Raw genomic sequence first — 15,096 nt, forward strand, 5'->3', positions numbered from 1 at the left:
TCAAGAAAGTTTTTTTTTTGTTTGTTTGTTTGTTTTTAATCTCTATAAAACCATAGCCATCTTAAGAACCCTTTAAAACAAAACATGTTCTAGATAAAAGAGGGTTCTTTTCTGAATCAATATTACAAAGAACCATTAAAGAACCTTTATTTTTAAGAATGTTGTTTATCAACTTCTCTTTCCAGTAAAGCCCTAAACATTGGATTGCTGTTTTGGCAGCTATCTATCTGAGATAAAAAGCACAATTTTAAAGTTGAAGACTGATGCTGATAGTTTCACTACAGTAGCTTCTGCTAGAACAGTCTTTTTGTATGAAGGAATGAGAGCAGGGACACCTGGGCATTAATCCATAAAGTCCATTATTGTGGAGCTCAAGCACCAACATAGTGATCCATTCTGAACAGGTTTTAGAGTGCAGTTGTTGCTTTTAATGTGATGTATAGTAGTTTCTATCGTATATGTCAGTATCCTTACCTCTCTTTGAACATGGAATTACATTGGAGTTTATGTATTGTAGGGTTAAAAATCAATTCAGTCACCCTCATGTTCTTCCAAACCGGTTTGACTTTATTTCTTCTTGACTTTATCACTTTGTGGAACACAAAAGAAATATTTTGAAAAATGTCAAAGAAAGTCACAAAGTGGAGCTCAATGAGTGTTTCAATTTGTGTTCCACACAGTTGTGAGTAAATGATGACAAACTATCCATTTAAGTTCCAAAAACCGCTCAAAGAAAGAGAGTAGTTTTAAGCATTGGCGTATTCTTACTTTTAGAGACTGCTTTCTGTTTTTCAATATAGGGCCTATACTTCTGTTTAATTTAGCAGCTATGATATTGTTTTTTTTTTTTTTTTTACATGCATGAACTATGCTTCAGAGCAACAGTCCACTTCAATAGATAACACACTGAATATAAATGGCTCTCTTATGTTTTTTTCAGTCTCTGCTTTCCTGTCATTTCAAGCTATGCGTTGTAAATAGTGGTGTACCTCTTTGAAAACCTCACCGTCCGTGATCTTTTTCAGCAAACTTATTATGGCTGACGTGGGAGAGTGATTAGTCATTATGTAACGGGGCAGTTTTTGCACGGCTGCGGTCACTGTTCTGACAAGAAAAAAATGGTTTCCATGCCACAAATACATAATTTAAACCTTCAAAGTTCTCCCAAATTATAGACGCATGAATAAAGATATTGTGCTCCTGTGTGAGAGAGAAAGTGAGAAAAGCTTATGCATGAAGTTTATGCCAAGTGTTTTGAGTCAGTGACTAAGAAAACCAGAAAGCAACAGCAGTTCGTGGGGCTATTTGCAGTTTTTGTGCAAATAAAATCGAACGCATTGCGTCAAAAGTTGATCCCGGCCTCAACTGCAATCCATTTAATGAAACCTCTAATGCAATTGTGGTTTTTGTTATTTACACTATACTAAAATTACATATAAGTAATAAATTAAATTGTGGTTGTGTTTCAAAATTTAATTTGCTAAATCTGATTGGCAGGATTTCGTTCATCAGCGGTCGGTGGTGGAGATGGAAGTTCCAGAAAGCTCTCACAGTTTTCCTTCTGCAGATCTTCTTTTTGACTACAGGTAAAGGAGCTCTACAGTTATAAATGTAAAATGTTATAATCCAAATAGTGTGTTATCTGGAAATGTAATCCATATTTATATTTTGAACTGATTTTATATGTATATTGTACATCATGCTAATCAACATTGCTTCCATCTTCCATTAATTCACCTTTTTTCCCCTCACTTTAATGCTTTATTTCATATTTTCAATTGCTTTCTGGCTTATTTCAGTAATTCTATTTTCATTTTATATATGTGCATGTTTTAAACTTTCTCTCAGCTTCCTTACATTTGGACACGTTTCTTTCTCTTTACCTTTATCATGCTTTTTGAAAATCACCTTTAACATGCTTTTATTGTCTTTGTCCTTGCGTTCTGTAGGCTAGAAATCACAACTGTTATACATGAAAAACATCTCATATTGCCACAATCAGTTTAGTGTTGGACAAAGATCTTCCATATAATCCTAAATCTATAAATAAAAGATGAGATCTGATTGGCAGCTCTGTCAGTGGTCTCTCAGTGTGCATTGGATGGTTAAACTGTGTACCGTGCCTGCTTCTGTTTGAAGGCCAGCCATTACACACAACATTTGTAGTTGTTTTTGTGAAGCTGACATAATCTCTGTTACGACAGTTTCCCCTGAAGATGGAGTTATTATTCAGATGTGTTATTAATAATTTCAGCACCAAAGAAAACATGGATTTGCTCTTAACTGGCAGCTCGAATCCTTAATCGGTCTGCTGTTGCTGAATTTAAGTTCCTTGTGAGCTGCATATGAAAAGCATGTGTCGTTTTAATATTGGTCACATACCGCAGCTCGCCTGATTTGTTCGAACTGTTATATTGGTCCAAGTAGGAACGTTTACGGTCGTTGGATGCCTGTCAGAAATGGTTTTGAGCAAAGATCAGATTTAATGCTGGGAAATTTCTAAAGAGCTTTAAGAGTTTAAAAAACAGACAAATGAGAGCTAATACTCTTTCGAAAAAACGAAATTCAATTAATTTGAGACACGGCATAAACAAAATGTTGTTCGAAGAAGGCCAATAGCAATTTCGAACATCGTTTGAAGACGGTACGCCTCTCGTAGGCATTTTAGGACTCATTTAAATCACGCCTAAATCAAATGTTGCTCAAACTTGGAAAATTCTTGATGAAATAACTTGTTGATTAGATCTGATTTGTCTCTTTCTGTAAACAACGGTCACAGACTCTAGATTCCAGACAGGGAATCTTTACTGTCCTAGTAGTGCAAGAGCTTGTCATTAAAACCAGATGTGATTATGGCCCGTGGAGGGAACAACCCCGTTGTGCGTAAGTTCACAATATGCTTTTGTTGTTTGTTTTTCATACCGAAGCCGCAAATGTACACACAACATGTCACGTGTTTGTTCTAGGATACCCTTAGTTTTCTGCCATGCTTCATAAGCCAATGAGTGTTTATAGAGTTTAATCCCACTGGATCTTTGTAGAACAGCTGCTCCGTGTTGATCAAGAGCAGCGCATTTAAATGAAGGACTCAATTAAGGAATAGTTCCCCTAAAAACTAAAATGATCTTAAGCACTCCCTGTCATGTCATTCCAAACCTATATTGCTTTTTTCTTCCTTCCATAAAAAACAAAATGAGATGCTGGGCAGAATGACCGAGCTGTTTTTTTTCCCGTACAAAAGTCACTTCGCAACAGTGCTTTTATTTTATTTTATTTTTCCCTGTCACAGATAAGAATACAACTTGTACATGTCTTTTATGATACTTTTAGGATGCTTGTTTTTGTCCTTTAAATACCTTTTAAATCTTTTTTGTATTATTATTATTATTTAATATTATTTAATTATTATTTAAAAAAAAAAGAATAGCTTGGACATTCTGCCTTGCATCTAATTTTTCTTTTTCATGAAAGAAAGAAAGAAAATAATACAGGCATCTAGGATGACAAAGAGGTGAGTAAATGATGACAGGATTTTCATTTTTTGGGTGAGGTGTTAATTGACTCTTGGCAGATAAATGCGGCACACCTGAGGTACAAAGACAGCGGGTAAACTGCCAGGAGAGTGAGAGAAATGAGACACTTCAGGATTAAAGCTTTCACAAAATGTGACGCTGCTGAAAGCGCTATTTTTAATCTCCCGGGTCTTTTTTAGCCTGAGATCCGTGTATCTGACATTCCGTCTTTTGGCATTTTTCCTAAGCGGCCTTCTTCTAAAAGGACGTTTTGAGATCAAAGCTCTTCTTTTCTCTTTTGTAATCAGGCATTCTTTCATTGACCTTCACTTCATCAGCAGTCACTTCACAACACTGCTCCAATCCCATCATATCAGCAGCTTGTTTGTTTGTTTGTTTGTTTAGTTAGTTAGTTTTGCCTTGTCATGAATAAGCTTACAACTGTATTTCCAAAGTGTTGATGATGAAAAATACCAAAATTTAGGACATAAATAGCCTACACTTTGCTGTTGTAACATATTATTATTTTCCTGAAGTGTTGTTATTATTTATTTCTCCTCAAGTATTAATTTCTGGGTATCGCTATTAGGGCGAGAAAATAATTACATGAAACGTGTGCTTTTTTCAATTTGACAAAGTAATTTTGTGCTACTTTTTATAACATTTTAAAGTCACCATGAAACAGAAGTTGTGACCAACTTTACTTCAATATTGTGAAAATTAGAAAAATATAGAGAGTGTGGGTTGTTTTTTCCTGCTGGAAATTGATTGGATCTTTTTGTTTGTTTGTTTGTCAACTTGCACGGATGAATTGCCACCACAAGACTGGTAATGTGCACTAACAAAGTAAATGGGGTCACTTTTAAATTTCATGTTGACTTTTAACATGTTTGAGAAAAAATTATGTAAATAAATTGCATTGTGACATCACAAGTTAAATTAATAAATTTGAATATATGTGTGATACAAGGCCATAACCATGTCTAGAACCAATTTTTTTTATAAAGCATAAAGGAATAGAACAGGGAAGAAAATTATAGGTGTAATTCTAGTTGGGAAATAGTCATTTTGAACTATTTGCAAATAATATTTGCATTAATTTGCATTAAAATATGTACACATGTACTTTTATTTGTATGCCTAATGTCAAAAATGTAAAAAAAATTAGTCTCTTCAGACTCAGTTAGGAATTACATGAATCACGTAAATTTTCAATTCAAAATGGCCATATTTGAGGAAAAAAGTCGAGTTGTTTGCATCACTGGATGTTATTGTCGTTTAACATTTCTATCGTAAAACAGTTGACGTATAAAATATTTCACTATTTACATCTTACCTCACTCTCTTTCAACGTTAAACTGACATTTCGTGTTGGAATGCACGCTCTGCTTCTGGGAACGGTAAACCCCGCCTACTTTGACTTGATTGGCCATCTCAATCATTTTGACATTGATGAGCGCTGTTAGACAGATGTAACTTTTAAACCATTTTATCATCCTAACAACATAGAGCACTGACGATTGGAGTGCAAGAATTTGAAATATTGACAATTTTACAGTTCAATTTGACATTACAAGTTACATTATAAGTTCCATTCATTTGATTGAAATGTGTAGAAGAAAATCTATAATAAATACCTAGTGAAAGCTGTTACCAACTATTCGTTTTTAAGACACATTTTACATATGAAAGAGACAAATGGTACCTGTTTTGTAGAATTACTGGCTCACTATTATGTCTTGTTTTGTACAGTTTGAGCAAATAAGATCATTTAATAAGGCAGGTGACGTGTTTGGTCCCTCTGACACAGTGTTGAGATTAACCCGTCCTGGGTAGGAACCAGGATCTGAGCAGCACACCATGCTTTGTCAGGATAGATCTGTGGTTTCTGTAGCACAGTTGGTCGGGCCTCTTTTTACTGTGGCCCACTCCGACAGCTTTGCACACATCTATAAAACAGCAGGATATTCCAGTAGCGTGATTCCGTCCAATAGTGATTTCAGCCTCTTTCTGCAAAACACTCACAGGCCACTTGTCAAATGCTGATCCCATTCCTTGCTTGTTCAAACCCCAGGCATGATGGCGGAAAGAATGATCCTTTTTCCCTCACCTCTTTCCTTGTTTTTGCTGGACAACCATTATGAATTTTCCACCGTTTTCTGTCCCAGGTGTGTTGATGGGGTCTTGTTTGTGGCGGGTTTTGTAGTGACCCATTTCTGACTGGTTTGACATTTTGATTTGTGTGGTGTATTTGATCCCCCAGAAGGGACCAGAAGAATGCAAATGTGTAGAAACCTTAGCTTACACTTCAATAAAATGGGTCTGCTATACATTTACGAAGTGTTGTTTGCATGTACAGTGTCTGCTGGTTTTTCATGAGAAATGAGGTAGTTATAAAATGTATTTGAATCTATTTAGTTTAATTGTTTTATGCTTTACAACTAGCAACAATACAGCCAAAGATCGTTTTGCCTTGGAGCCCTAACACATAATGTGTTACAATTTATTTAATTCAGAGTCACTCTCCAAAATTCATTTTTATTACATATTTTCCCTTTTCTTGACTTATTTAGTTTCATTTAAATTAGACTTGAATGCTGGCACAGAGCTATGGGAAGCAAGTACTAGTCTTTTATAGTATTTTTTTTATTTTTTTTGTCATTAAGAAGTTATCCGTTAATTTTATTCAATCAGAAAACTCGACCCGAGGCACATATAACACTTTTGCAAGAATTGTTTGTCCAATTTAGTTGTGTATGTCAGGAATTTGTATCCTGATGGCTTTTTTAGAGTTCAGTAATGTTTAACTTTCTGCAGCATAGTCTGTTGAGCATTTTAGTTTGGGCTCAACTTAAAGTCATAAGAATACTTAAGATGGTTTAAAATAAGCTCTAAAAAACAACAACTGCTTTGCTTCCTTTGAAGAACCGGGGTTCCCAATGTCTTGAAAAACCTGGATCTGAGGCAGAAAAGTCATGTAAATTCTTCTAATTCCATGGGCATTTTAATATATTTTATGAATATACATTTTCTAGTTTTTAGAAATTGTGAGTAAAACAATTTTTTAAAAACCCTTATCCAGTAAATCACAAAAAACTGAAAGAGCCATGACATTTATGCCAAATAATGTATACCAAATTTTGTTAGAGAGTAAACAAAGTTGATAATGGGCATCTTTTGATTCTGTGAATGCTTTGAGTCAGTCTGACCACTTCTGACAGAATCAGAAAGGAGAAAATTGTGTGGTTTTGGTATCTTGAGAGTTTGGATTGAATTGTAAGTGGTCAATCTATCCTCTGTATCAACTGTCCACTCTGCTGAACACAAGGCATGTAATGACTCAGGTCTCTGAAGAGAGCTCAATCCGTGGTTTAGTTTGTATCTCCTTAAACAGAAGATCATTTCCCTTTCTTGGGGGGGATGTCCTTTTATTCTTCTATTAGAAAGCAATTCTCAGGATTAAAGTATACTCCAACTGTATTGTTCCCCACCTGGAATCTATATAAACCATCAAATCCCAAATTTCCAGTTTCTCCAGAGGTTTGATTACTATACCTGTGAGTTTAAAGCCAACTACTATGAATACTCTTTTTTTTTTTTTTTTTTTTTTTTTTTTTTATGGCCTGTGTTTGGATGATTTTCTTTATGCGAAGAGTTGTGCAAAATTCAATTGGTTGTTCTCAACAGTATCATTACTGGAAGGGAAAATTAGTTTTTTCAGCAGAGAGGAAAAATCTTGTAAAATATTAACTTGGAGAACACATTGTAAACCATTTTAAATTAGATTGTTTTGGCTAACCCTCAGTAATGTTTGTTTACGTACATCAAAATTGTCCTGAGGAAGCCACTGAATCTTGAGAAAGCTTAATCACTCAGCCCTGCTCAATTTGCCAAAAAGTGTTGCGGTTTTTGCTTATGTGCTGTTTGGGACAGCATGAACAGAGACCATTGTCTCTGAGTCAAGTCTTTTTTTCCAGTGTGTTAAAGTCTTTATGTCCGAGAGTTGACATGAGGGATCTGAAAGGGTTGGTCCCCCCCCCAAAAAAAGTCATAATTTACTCACCCTAATGTCATTCCAAACCCATAAGACTTTCGTTCATCTTCAAAACACAAATGAAGATATTTTTAATGAAATCTGAGAGATTTCTGTCCCTCCATTGACAGCTATGCGACTACCACTTTGACGCTTTAAAAAGTTCATAAAGAGAGAAAACTAATCCATATGAATTGAGCGATTTAGTCCAAATATTTTGAAATGACTCAATCGCTTTATATTAGGAACAGATTGAATTTAGGCTTTTATTCACATATAAACATTGATCGGAGAACATAAACAGAAGCTCAACTGTACTTGCTTGATGCGTGAGAACAAACCTCATTGGTTCTTGCAGAAGCTCAAACATGCAAGAACATCTGTTTACTATAGCTGACATGTGAGTTGATGAATGTTTATATGTGAATAAAAGCATGAATTCAGATTGGTGTCTCTCTAGAAAATTTGGACTAAACTGCTCAATTTATATGGATTACTTTTATTATCACTTTATGAACGTTTTGAAGCTTCAAAGTAGTAGTTGCGTAGACTGTCAATGGAGGGACAGAAACCTCTCAGATTTCATTAAAATACCTTTATTTGTGTTTCCAAGATGAACGAAAGTCTTATGAGTTTGGAACGACATGAGGGTGAATAAATTGGGTGACAGAATTTCCATTTTTGAGTGAACTAAACCGTTAAAGGTGCCCTAGAACTTTTTTTTAAAATATGTAATATAAGTCTAAGGTGTCCCCTGAATGTGTCTGTGAAGTTTCAGCTCAAAATACCCCATTGATTTTTTTTTAAATTCATTTTTTTAACTACCTATTTTGGGTCATAATTAGAAATGAGCCGATTCAGGGTGTGTGGCCCTTTAAATCTCGTGCTCCATGCCCCAAGAGCTCGCACTTGCCTTAAACAACATAAAAAAACGTTCACACAGCTAATATAACCCTCATAATGGATTTTTACAAAGTGTTCGTCATGCAGCATGTATAATCGCTGTTTATTTTGATGTTTACATTGATTCTGAATAAATTTGAGGCTGTGCTCTGTGGCTAACGGCTAATGCTACACTGTTGGAGAGATTAATAAAGAATGAAGTTGTTTATGCATTATACAAGACTGCAAGTGTTTAAAAATGAAAATAGCGAAGGCTCTTGTATCCGTGAATACAGTAAGAAACTATGGTAACTTTAACCACATTCAGCAGTACATTAGCAACATGCTAACGAAACATTTAGAAAGACCATTTACAAATATCACTAAAAATATCATGATATCATGGATCATGTCAGTTATTATTGCTCCATCTGCCATTTTTTGCTATTGTCCTTTTTTGCTTACCTAGTCTATTGATTCAGCACAGCTCCAGACGTTCTGCCCTTGTCTAATGCCTTTCATAATGTTGGGAACATGGGCTGGCATATGCAAATATTGGGGGCGTACACCCCAACTGTTACGTAACAGTCGGTGTTATGTTGAGATTCGCCTGTTCTTCAGAGGTCTTTTAAAAAAATGTGATTTATATAAGGAGGAGGAAACAATGGAGTTTGAGACTCACTGTATGTCTTTTCCATGTACTGAACTCTTGTTATTTAACTATGGTAAGGTAAATTCAATTTTTAATCTAGGGCACCTTTAAAGGATTTGTTTGGTGGTGTCGTTCATGTGGCTACGAAATGGTTAAATCAAGAATCAGTGTTTTTTATGGGAAAATGGCTTCGGGATTCCAAAAGTAATTCAGCATATCTCGACAAGGCCGGATATCTCTTTCCCTCTCGTTCTGTCCCTGTCGATGCACTAACCCGGCGGCTGTCTAAACGCATCTTCCTGTCACCTGATTTCCCTCCTGTCCTTGGCCTCTGCTAATACCTCTGTCCTTCGGCCATGCAAGGTAAAGTGACATGTGACCTGTTTGCTTACAGTAGCACAGAGTTGCCAGAGTAGCGTCAGCTGCAATGTGGTACTCACCGACTCCCAGGGCTCTTTTACCTCCCCCTGCTACCCCAATGACTACCCACCCAGTCAGGCCTGCAAGTGGACCATACAGGCCCCGGCCGGCTTTATAGTGCAGATCACCTTCCTAGATTTTGAGCTTGAGGAAGCACACGGCTGCATCTATGACCGCATCGTCATCAGCACTGGCACGAGTGATGCCAAATTTTGCGGCTTAACACCCAATGGACTAACTCTCAACTCCAGTGGCAATGTGATGGAGGTTTCCTTTAACTCAGACTTTAGTGTCCAAAAGAAAGGCTTCCATATCAGTTACAAGCAAGGTATGTTTATTACATGGCGAGCTCTGCACAGCATGTTTATTTATCTGTTGTTTTATTATAAGATATTTGTTTATAATTAATGATAATTTAAATGATTAATATTTAATATTTTTGTAATAATTTATAATTAAAATACTCTTTTTGTTAATTAAGTTGTATTTATTTATGCTTTGTGTCCTGTTATGGTTTATGGAATGCTGTTAATTATGTTTTGCTATGGTTTTGTGGCTTCAAAAAAAAAAAAAATCCAGATAATCATTCCAGACAAGCTTGACAGCTGGAGCACAATGTTTTAATGTAGTGAATAAACATCAGACTTCATAGACAGCAGCATTATCAAGATTACATTGCTAAACTCTACCACTCTGTCTCATATCACAGCTGCTGCAGCATATTGCTTTGCCTTTCACTCTATCAGTATCATCTCATTGTGTTCTTATGACCACAGTCACAAACATTTAATCATATTAAATGATTTTTATTCAGCACTTCTCGCATCCTCTCAGTCTGAGTTTTCAGCCTTCAAAATCATTTTCTTAATCAAACCTTTTGTATTGTTTTTCAGGGGAAAGAACTTAAAAAATAAAAAATGTATTCATTTGATTGTGTAAGATGATAAGGCTTGTTTTCAGATAATATATATATATATATATATATATATATATATATATATATATATATATATATATATATATATATATATATATATATATATATATGATATATTAAATGCCCGTTGGCAAATGTTTTTTTTCCTTCTTCATAAACATATGGAAGCCTGTTTTCACCTCAGAGTTAATAGTAAAACGTGTACAGTACCATTCAAGATTTTTTAATGTTTTTGAAAGACGTTTCTTATGCTTACAAAGGCTGCATTTATTTGATGAAAAATGCAGTAGTATTGTGAAATATTATTGCAATTTATCATAACTCTTTTCTATTTTAATTAAAATAAAAAAACTCTTAAAATATAGTGATAGAACTAAAAGAACAAGTTATTTGATTTTTTTTTTGTTCACTTTTGTTTATTTTAATGCATGCTTGCTTAATAATAGAAATAATTTCTTTTTTAAATTTAAAATTAATATATATTTTAATGGGTTAGTTCACCCAAAAATTAAAATTATGTCATTTATTACTCACCCTCATGTCATTCCACACCCGTAGACCCTCGTTCATCTTTGGAACACAAATTAAGATATTTTTGATCAAATCCGATGGCTCAGTGAGGCCTCTATTGCCAGCAAGATAATTAACACTTTCAGATGCCCAGAAAGCTACTAAAGACATATTTAAAACAGTTTATGTGAGTACAGTGGTTCAACCTTAATGTTATAAAAAAAAAATAAAAAAAATAACGACTTTTCAACAATATCTAGTGATGGGTGATTTCAAAACACTGCTTCATGAAGCTTCAAAGCTTTACAAATCTTTTGTTTCGAATCAGTGGTTCAGAGCGTGTATCAAACTGCCAAAGTCATGTGAACTATTGCAATTTCGAAACAATTATGACATAATGAAGTCTCATTTACTGAAATCACGTGACTTTGGCAATCCGAACCACTGATTCAAAACAAAAGATTGGTAAAGCTTCGAAGCAGTGTTTTGAAATCACCCATCACTAGATATTGCTGAGAAGTCGTTATTTATTTATTTTTTTTGGCACACGAAGAGTGTTCTCGTCGCTTTATGATATTAAAGTTGCACCAATGTAACCACATAAACTGTTTTAAATATGTTTTTAGTAGCTTTCTGGGCATCTGAAAGTGTGAATTATCTTGCTGGCAATAGAGGCCTCACTGAGCCATCGGATTTCATCAAAAATATCTTAATTTGTGTTCCGAAGATGAACGAAGGTCTTACGGGTGTAGAACGACATGAGGGTGAGTAATTAATGACATAATTTTCATTTTTGGGTGAACTTACCCTTTAACGTGATTTTCTTTAGAATTTCTGAATTAAAGAAAGAGTTTGTGAAGTCGCACATTGTATTTATTTCAGCACAGAATCAATTCAGTTCATAGAGGGAGATAAATCTTTTTGTGGCAAAAACTAAAATAAAATTGATATCTATACACTTTTTTCTAGGTGTAGCTCATTATCCAGCAACAAGGGTGCCTGCATATATTGACAGGTAGAAGTTTGTTCTCTTGTTGCAATCAAATGGCACAAACTCCTCCAAAAGAAATAGCAACCAGCAAAAAATAACCTTTGCAATGAAGTCAGACAGCTGTGAAAATACCCATTAATACCCAGTAGCTTTTACAGAGTCTGTATTTTCTATTATCTTCCCAGTTTGAAAATGAAGCACCTTTGAGATTAAGCTCATTAATGTTTAGTGTTTCATCCTTCGATAACATTAGACATCTGGTTATTTCAGAAAGCATCACCAATGTAGAGCACAGGGATCTAATAGTACAAGAAGAGATATATTTTTCCATTCTGACTTGGTCATGGTTTTTATATTGAGCCGGCCAACAGACACAAACTTCAGCCAATTTAAATGAAATGTGTCAGCAAATAGGACTTAAAAGAGGTGTTTTAACATGGCCAAAAGAATATGACTGTCCAGTTTGGAAGAAGTTTAATATGCTTGTCTTAGAATGATTTCTTAATATAATGTTCCTGACAACCTTGGATGATTTCAGACATTAATGTTTCTCTTCTTTTCTCATGTGATGAAACGTATTATAAAACAGTTACTCTGAATTAGTTGATTCACATTTGAACGTAGATGATTTGAAGATCATAAAGTGGTTTGAATGAATGGTTTTCTACTCCACAATAACTAAGTACATGCAGTTGTGTCATATTTTAAGATCTAATGGTTTTTCACTCTTGCAGTGGCAGTGGCACTGAGGAGCCAGAAGGTCACAATGCCAAAGAGCAGCAAAAATATAGCGAGAGTGTCCAATTCAGTCTCCATTCCTGCTCTCACTGCGTTCACTGTGTGCTTTGAGATCGCCCGCACTACCCAGAAGAGCACAGAGACCATCTTTACCTTGTCTAATGCTGCTGGGACATCCATTTTGGCATTTGAAAAAACAACAAGAGGCATGGAGCTGTTCATAGGTGCTTCGTACTGTTCTGTAAACAACATACTCACTAGCTCAGATATCACATCCAGCATGACCCCCATCTGCCTCACCTGGACCAAGTCTTCTGGCCGTGTGGCAGTGTACTTTGGAGGCCGCTATCAAGCCAACACCTGCTCAACCTCTCAGGTTTACACCCTGCAGGGTGGGGATCTCCTCCAGCTTGCAGGAAAAGGGTCAAGCTCAGTCAGTGTGGATGATCAGAATTTGGATGGCTTCATTTATAATTTCCGATTGTGGGATTACGCCATGCTCCCCTCTGAGCTGTCTGCCCTCACCTGTGATGGTGTGGGTAATGTCATTGACTGGGATCATCGCTTCTGGACTATCCCGGGCAGTTACACGCAGACTGACAGCACACTCAGCTGCAGTGAGTATACTGTTTTAGCTATATTCTATGGATGCTGATTTATGATGGATTAATAATCAGGGGCCGGTTGCATAAACCACTTAGACTAGTCTTAAAAGTTAAGACACTAATGTTTTTCTTGAAGAGTGGTCATAACTTTTTAAAGTCTGTTACATAAAAAGGTAGATTGGTGTAATTTGAATTGGAAAAATAACATTGATTACCCCTTGGTTAACTGCAATTTGGTCAAACTAGTTCTTAAGACACAGTCTTAATATAGTGACTAAGTTTATGTAACTGGCCTCAGGAGGTATTGGTTTGTCCACCAGTACCATTTTCTCATAAATTAAATAATAATCTCATAAAACTTCAAAACAATATCAATATATAAATTTAAAACTTGCAGTCTGTAAGTTTTGCCTCTTTGTCGCCATCTCTGTTTAAAACCTGCAATTGCAGTTATTTGCAGAATTATCATCATTACTGTATGTGGGTTGTGCATCGGCACAGCTCCTCAGCGTGGATTAATCTAATGTTTTGAGGTGTATGTGTGGGCTGTAAGTCAATGCACCAGTGTGGATATTCACTGTACTTCGTAGTATATTACAGATAATACGTCTTAGAAATAATAATAAAAAAAAAAAGTTAATCTAAAGAAATTGTTCTTAACCTCAATAAGAAATTTAATGTTCCTGAGAACTCCTTCTCTTTGAAATACAAATCTTTTGTTAGTACAGTGTAATCCCACGTATCTGTAATCAGATGCACATTTAAAACTGGAATATAATCTAATTTCAGTCACTCCGCAATCCGAAGTCTTTTGTTTTTTACTACTGGTGATTCACCTGTTGTCAATGATGATTGTCGTTTTGAACTTTCTTGTTTTCAAGCCGCCATCAAACTGACAAGTTTAATTATTCCAGCTGCTGTAAGAGGCTACAAATGATCTGCCCCCTGCAGCATCCCCACATGCAATATAGTCTACTAGCCGGGATTCCTTTTTTTATGTATACAGATGTGACGTAATGACGCAAAGACAAATGCCGGCAAACTCATATTTCACCCAGAAACAGGCCCAAACCACTCAAATTCACAGAAAACATTACAAGGTTCTCAACTAACAATTTTTGGTTGGCAGAATGTTCCCAAAATGTTAGTTTTTGGTTTCCAGAACGTTATTCGAATGTTAATCTATCGTTCCCAGAATGTTAGTTTTTGGTTTATATAATTTGTTTTAATGTTCTCATAACGTTATTATAACATTTCCAGAACGTGAGTTTTTGGTTCCCAGAACGTTATTTTTTATGGTTTGTTTTTGGTTAGCCAGGAAAGTTTTCTTAACACAACAAGCATATGAATGCACCCAAAATTCATTAAAACAACATTAATTTGTGGTCAAAGACTTGTGCATGTTAATGTTGTTTTGTCATATGCACATAACCATGCAATCAATATCTAAGTGCTGATATTCATCTTGCATGGCCAAGTTTCTGCTGTATGTTTTTCATCCAGTATATCACACTGGAAACACTTTGGCATGCAAGGTGTAAATGCAGTCCAGGCAAAGGATTTCCAGACTTTCTGGATACAAATGGGTGTTAATGCCAGGTTTGAAGGGGCCTTAGTTTGACCATTCCCGGTGCATTTTCTGAAAAAATGCAGAAAGAGTCTTGAGAACCAATCTCATCCCACTACCCAAGACAGCACTTTTAAAGTCCTTCAAATGCCCTCTAACTCCCAGCGCAGAGGAATGAGCTTTGGGTGGAATAGCAAAGGCAGGCATGACTCACATGCATAACAAGCTTCACCAGGGACTGCTTTCTTC

General features: G+C 35.6%; 1 protein-coding gene across 18 annotated transcripts in view; it reads left to right on the forward strand.

The window, feature by feature from the left end:
- Window positions 1-15,096, forward strand: part of adgrg6 (adhesion G protein-coupled receptor G6) — a 56,973-nt gene that overhangs the window by 2,454 nt on the left and 39,423 nt on the right. For 16 of the 18 annotated variants that reach the window (XM_067384188.1, XM_067384177.1, XM_067384178.1 and 13 more), the window contains exons 2-4: window positions 1,498-1,586; window positions 9,474-9,827; window positions 12,672-13,292. In XM_067384188.1, coding sequence (XP_067240289.1) covers window positions 1,498-1,586; window positions 9,474-9,827; window positions 12,672-13,292 — 1,064 coding nt within the window. The remainder of the gene's footprint in view (window positions 1-1,497; window positions 1,587-9,473; window positions 9,828-12,671; window positions 13,293-15,096) is intronic. The other 2 variants (XM_067384193.1, XM_067384194.1) reach the window with 2 other exon arrangements.

Source organism: Chanodichthys erythropterus, chromosome 4 (genome assembly GCF_024489055.1).
Source record: "Chanodichthys erythropterus isolate Z2021 chromosome 4, ASM2448905v1, whole genome shotgun sequence".
In the NCBI taxonomy this organism is placed as follows: Eukaryota; Metazoa; Chordata; class Actinopteri; order Cypriniformes; family Xenocyprididae; genus Chanodichthys; species Chanodichthys erythropterus.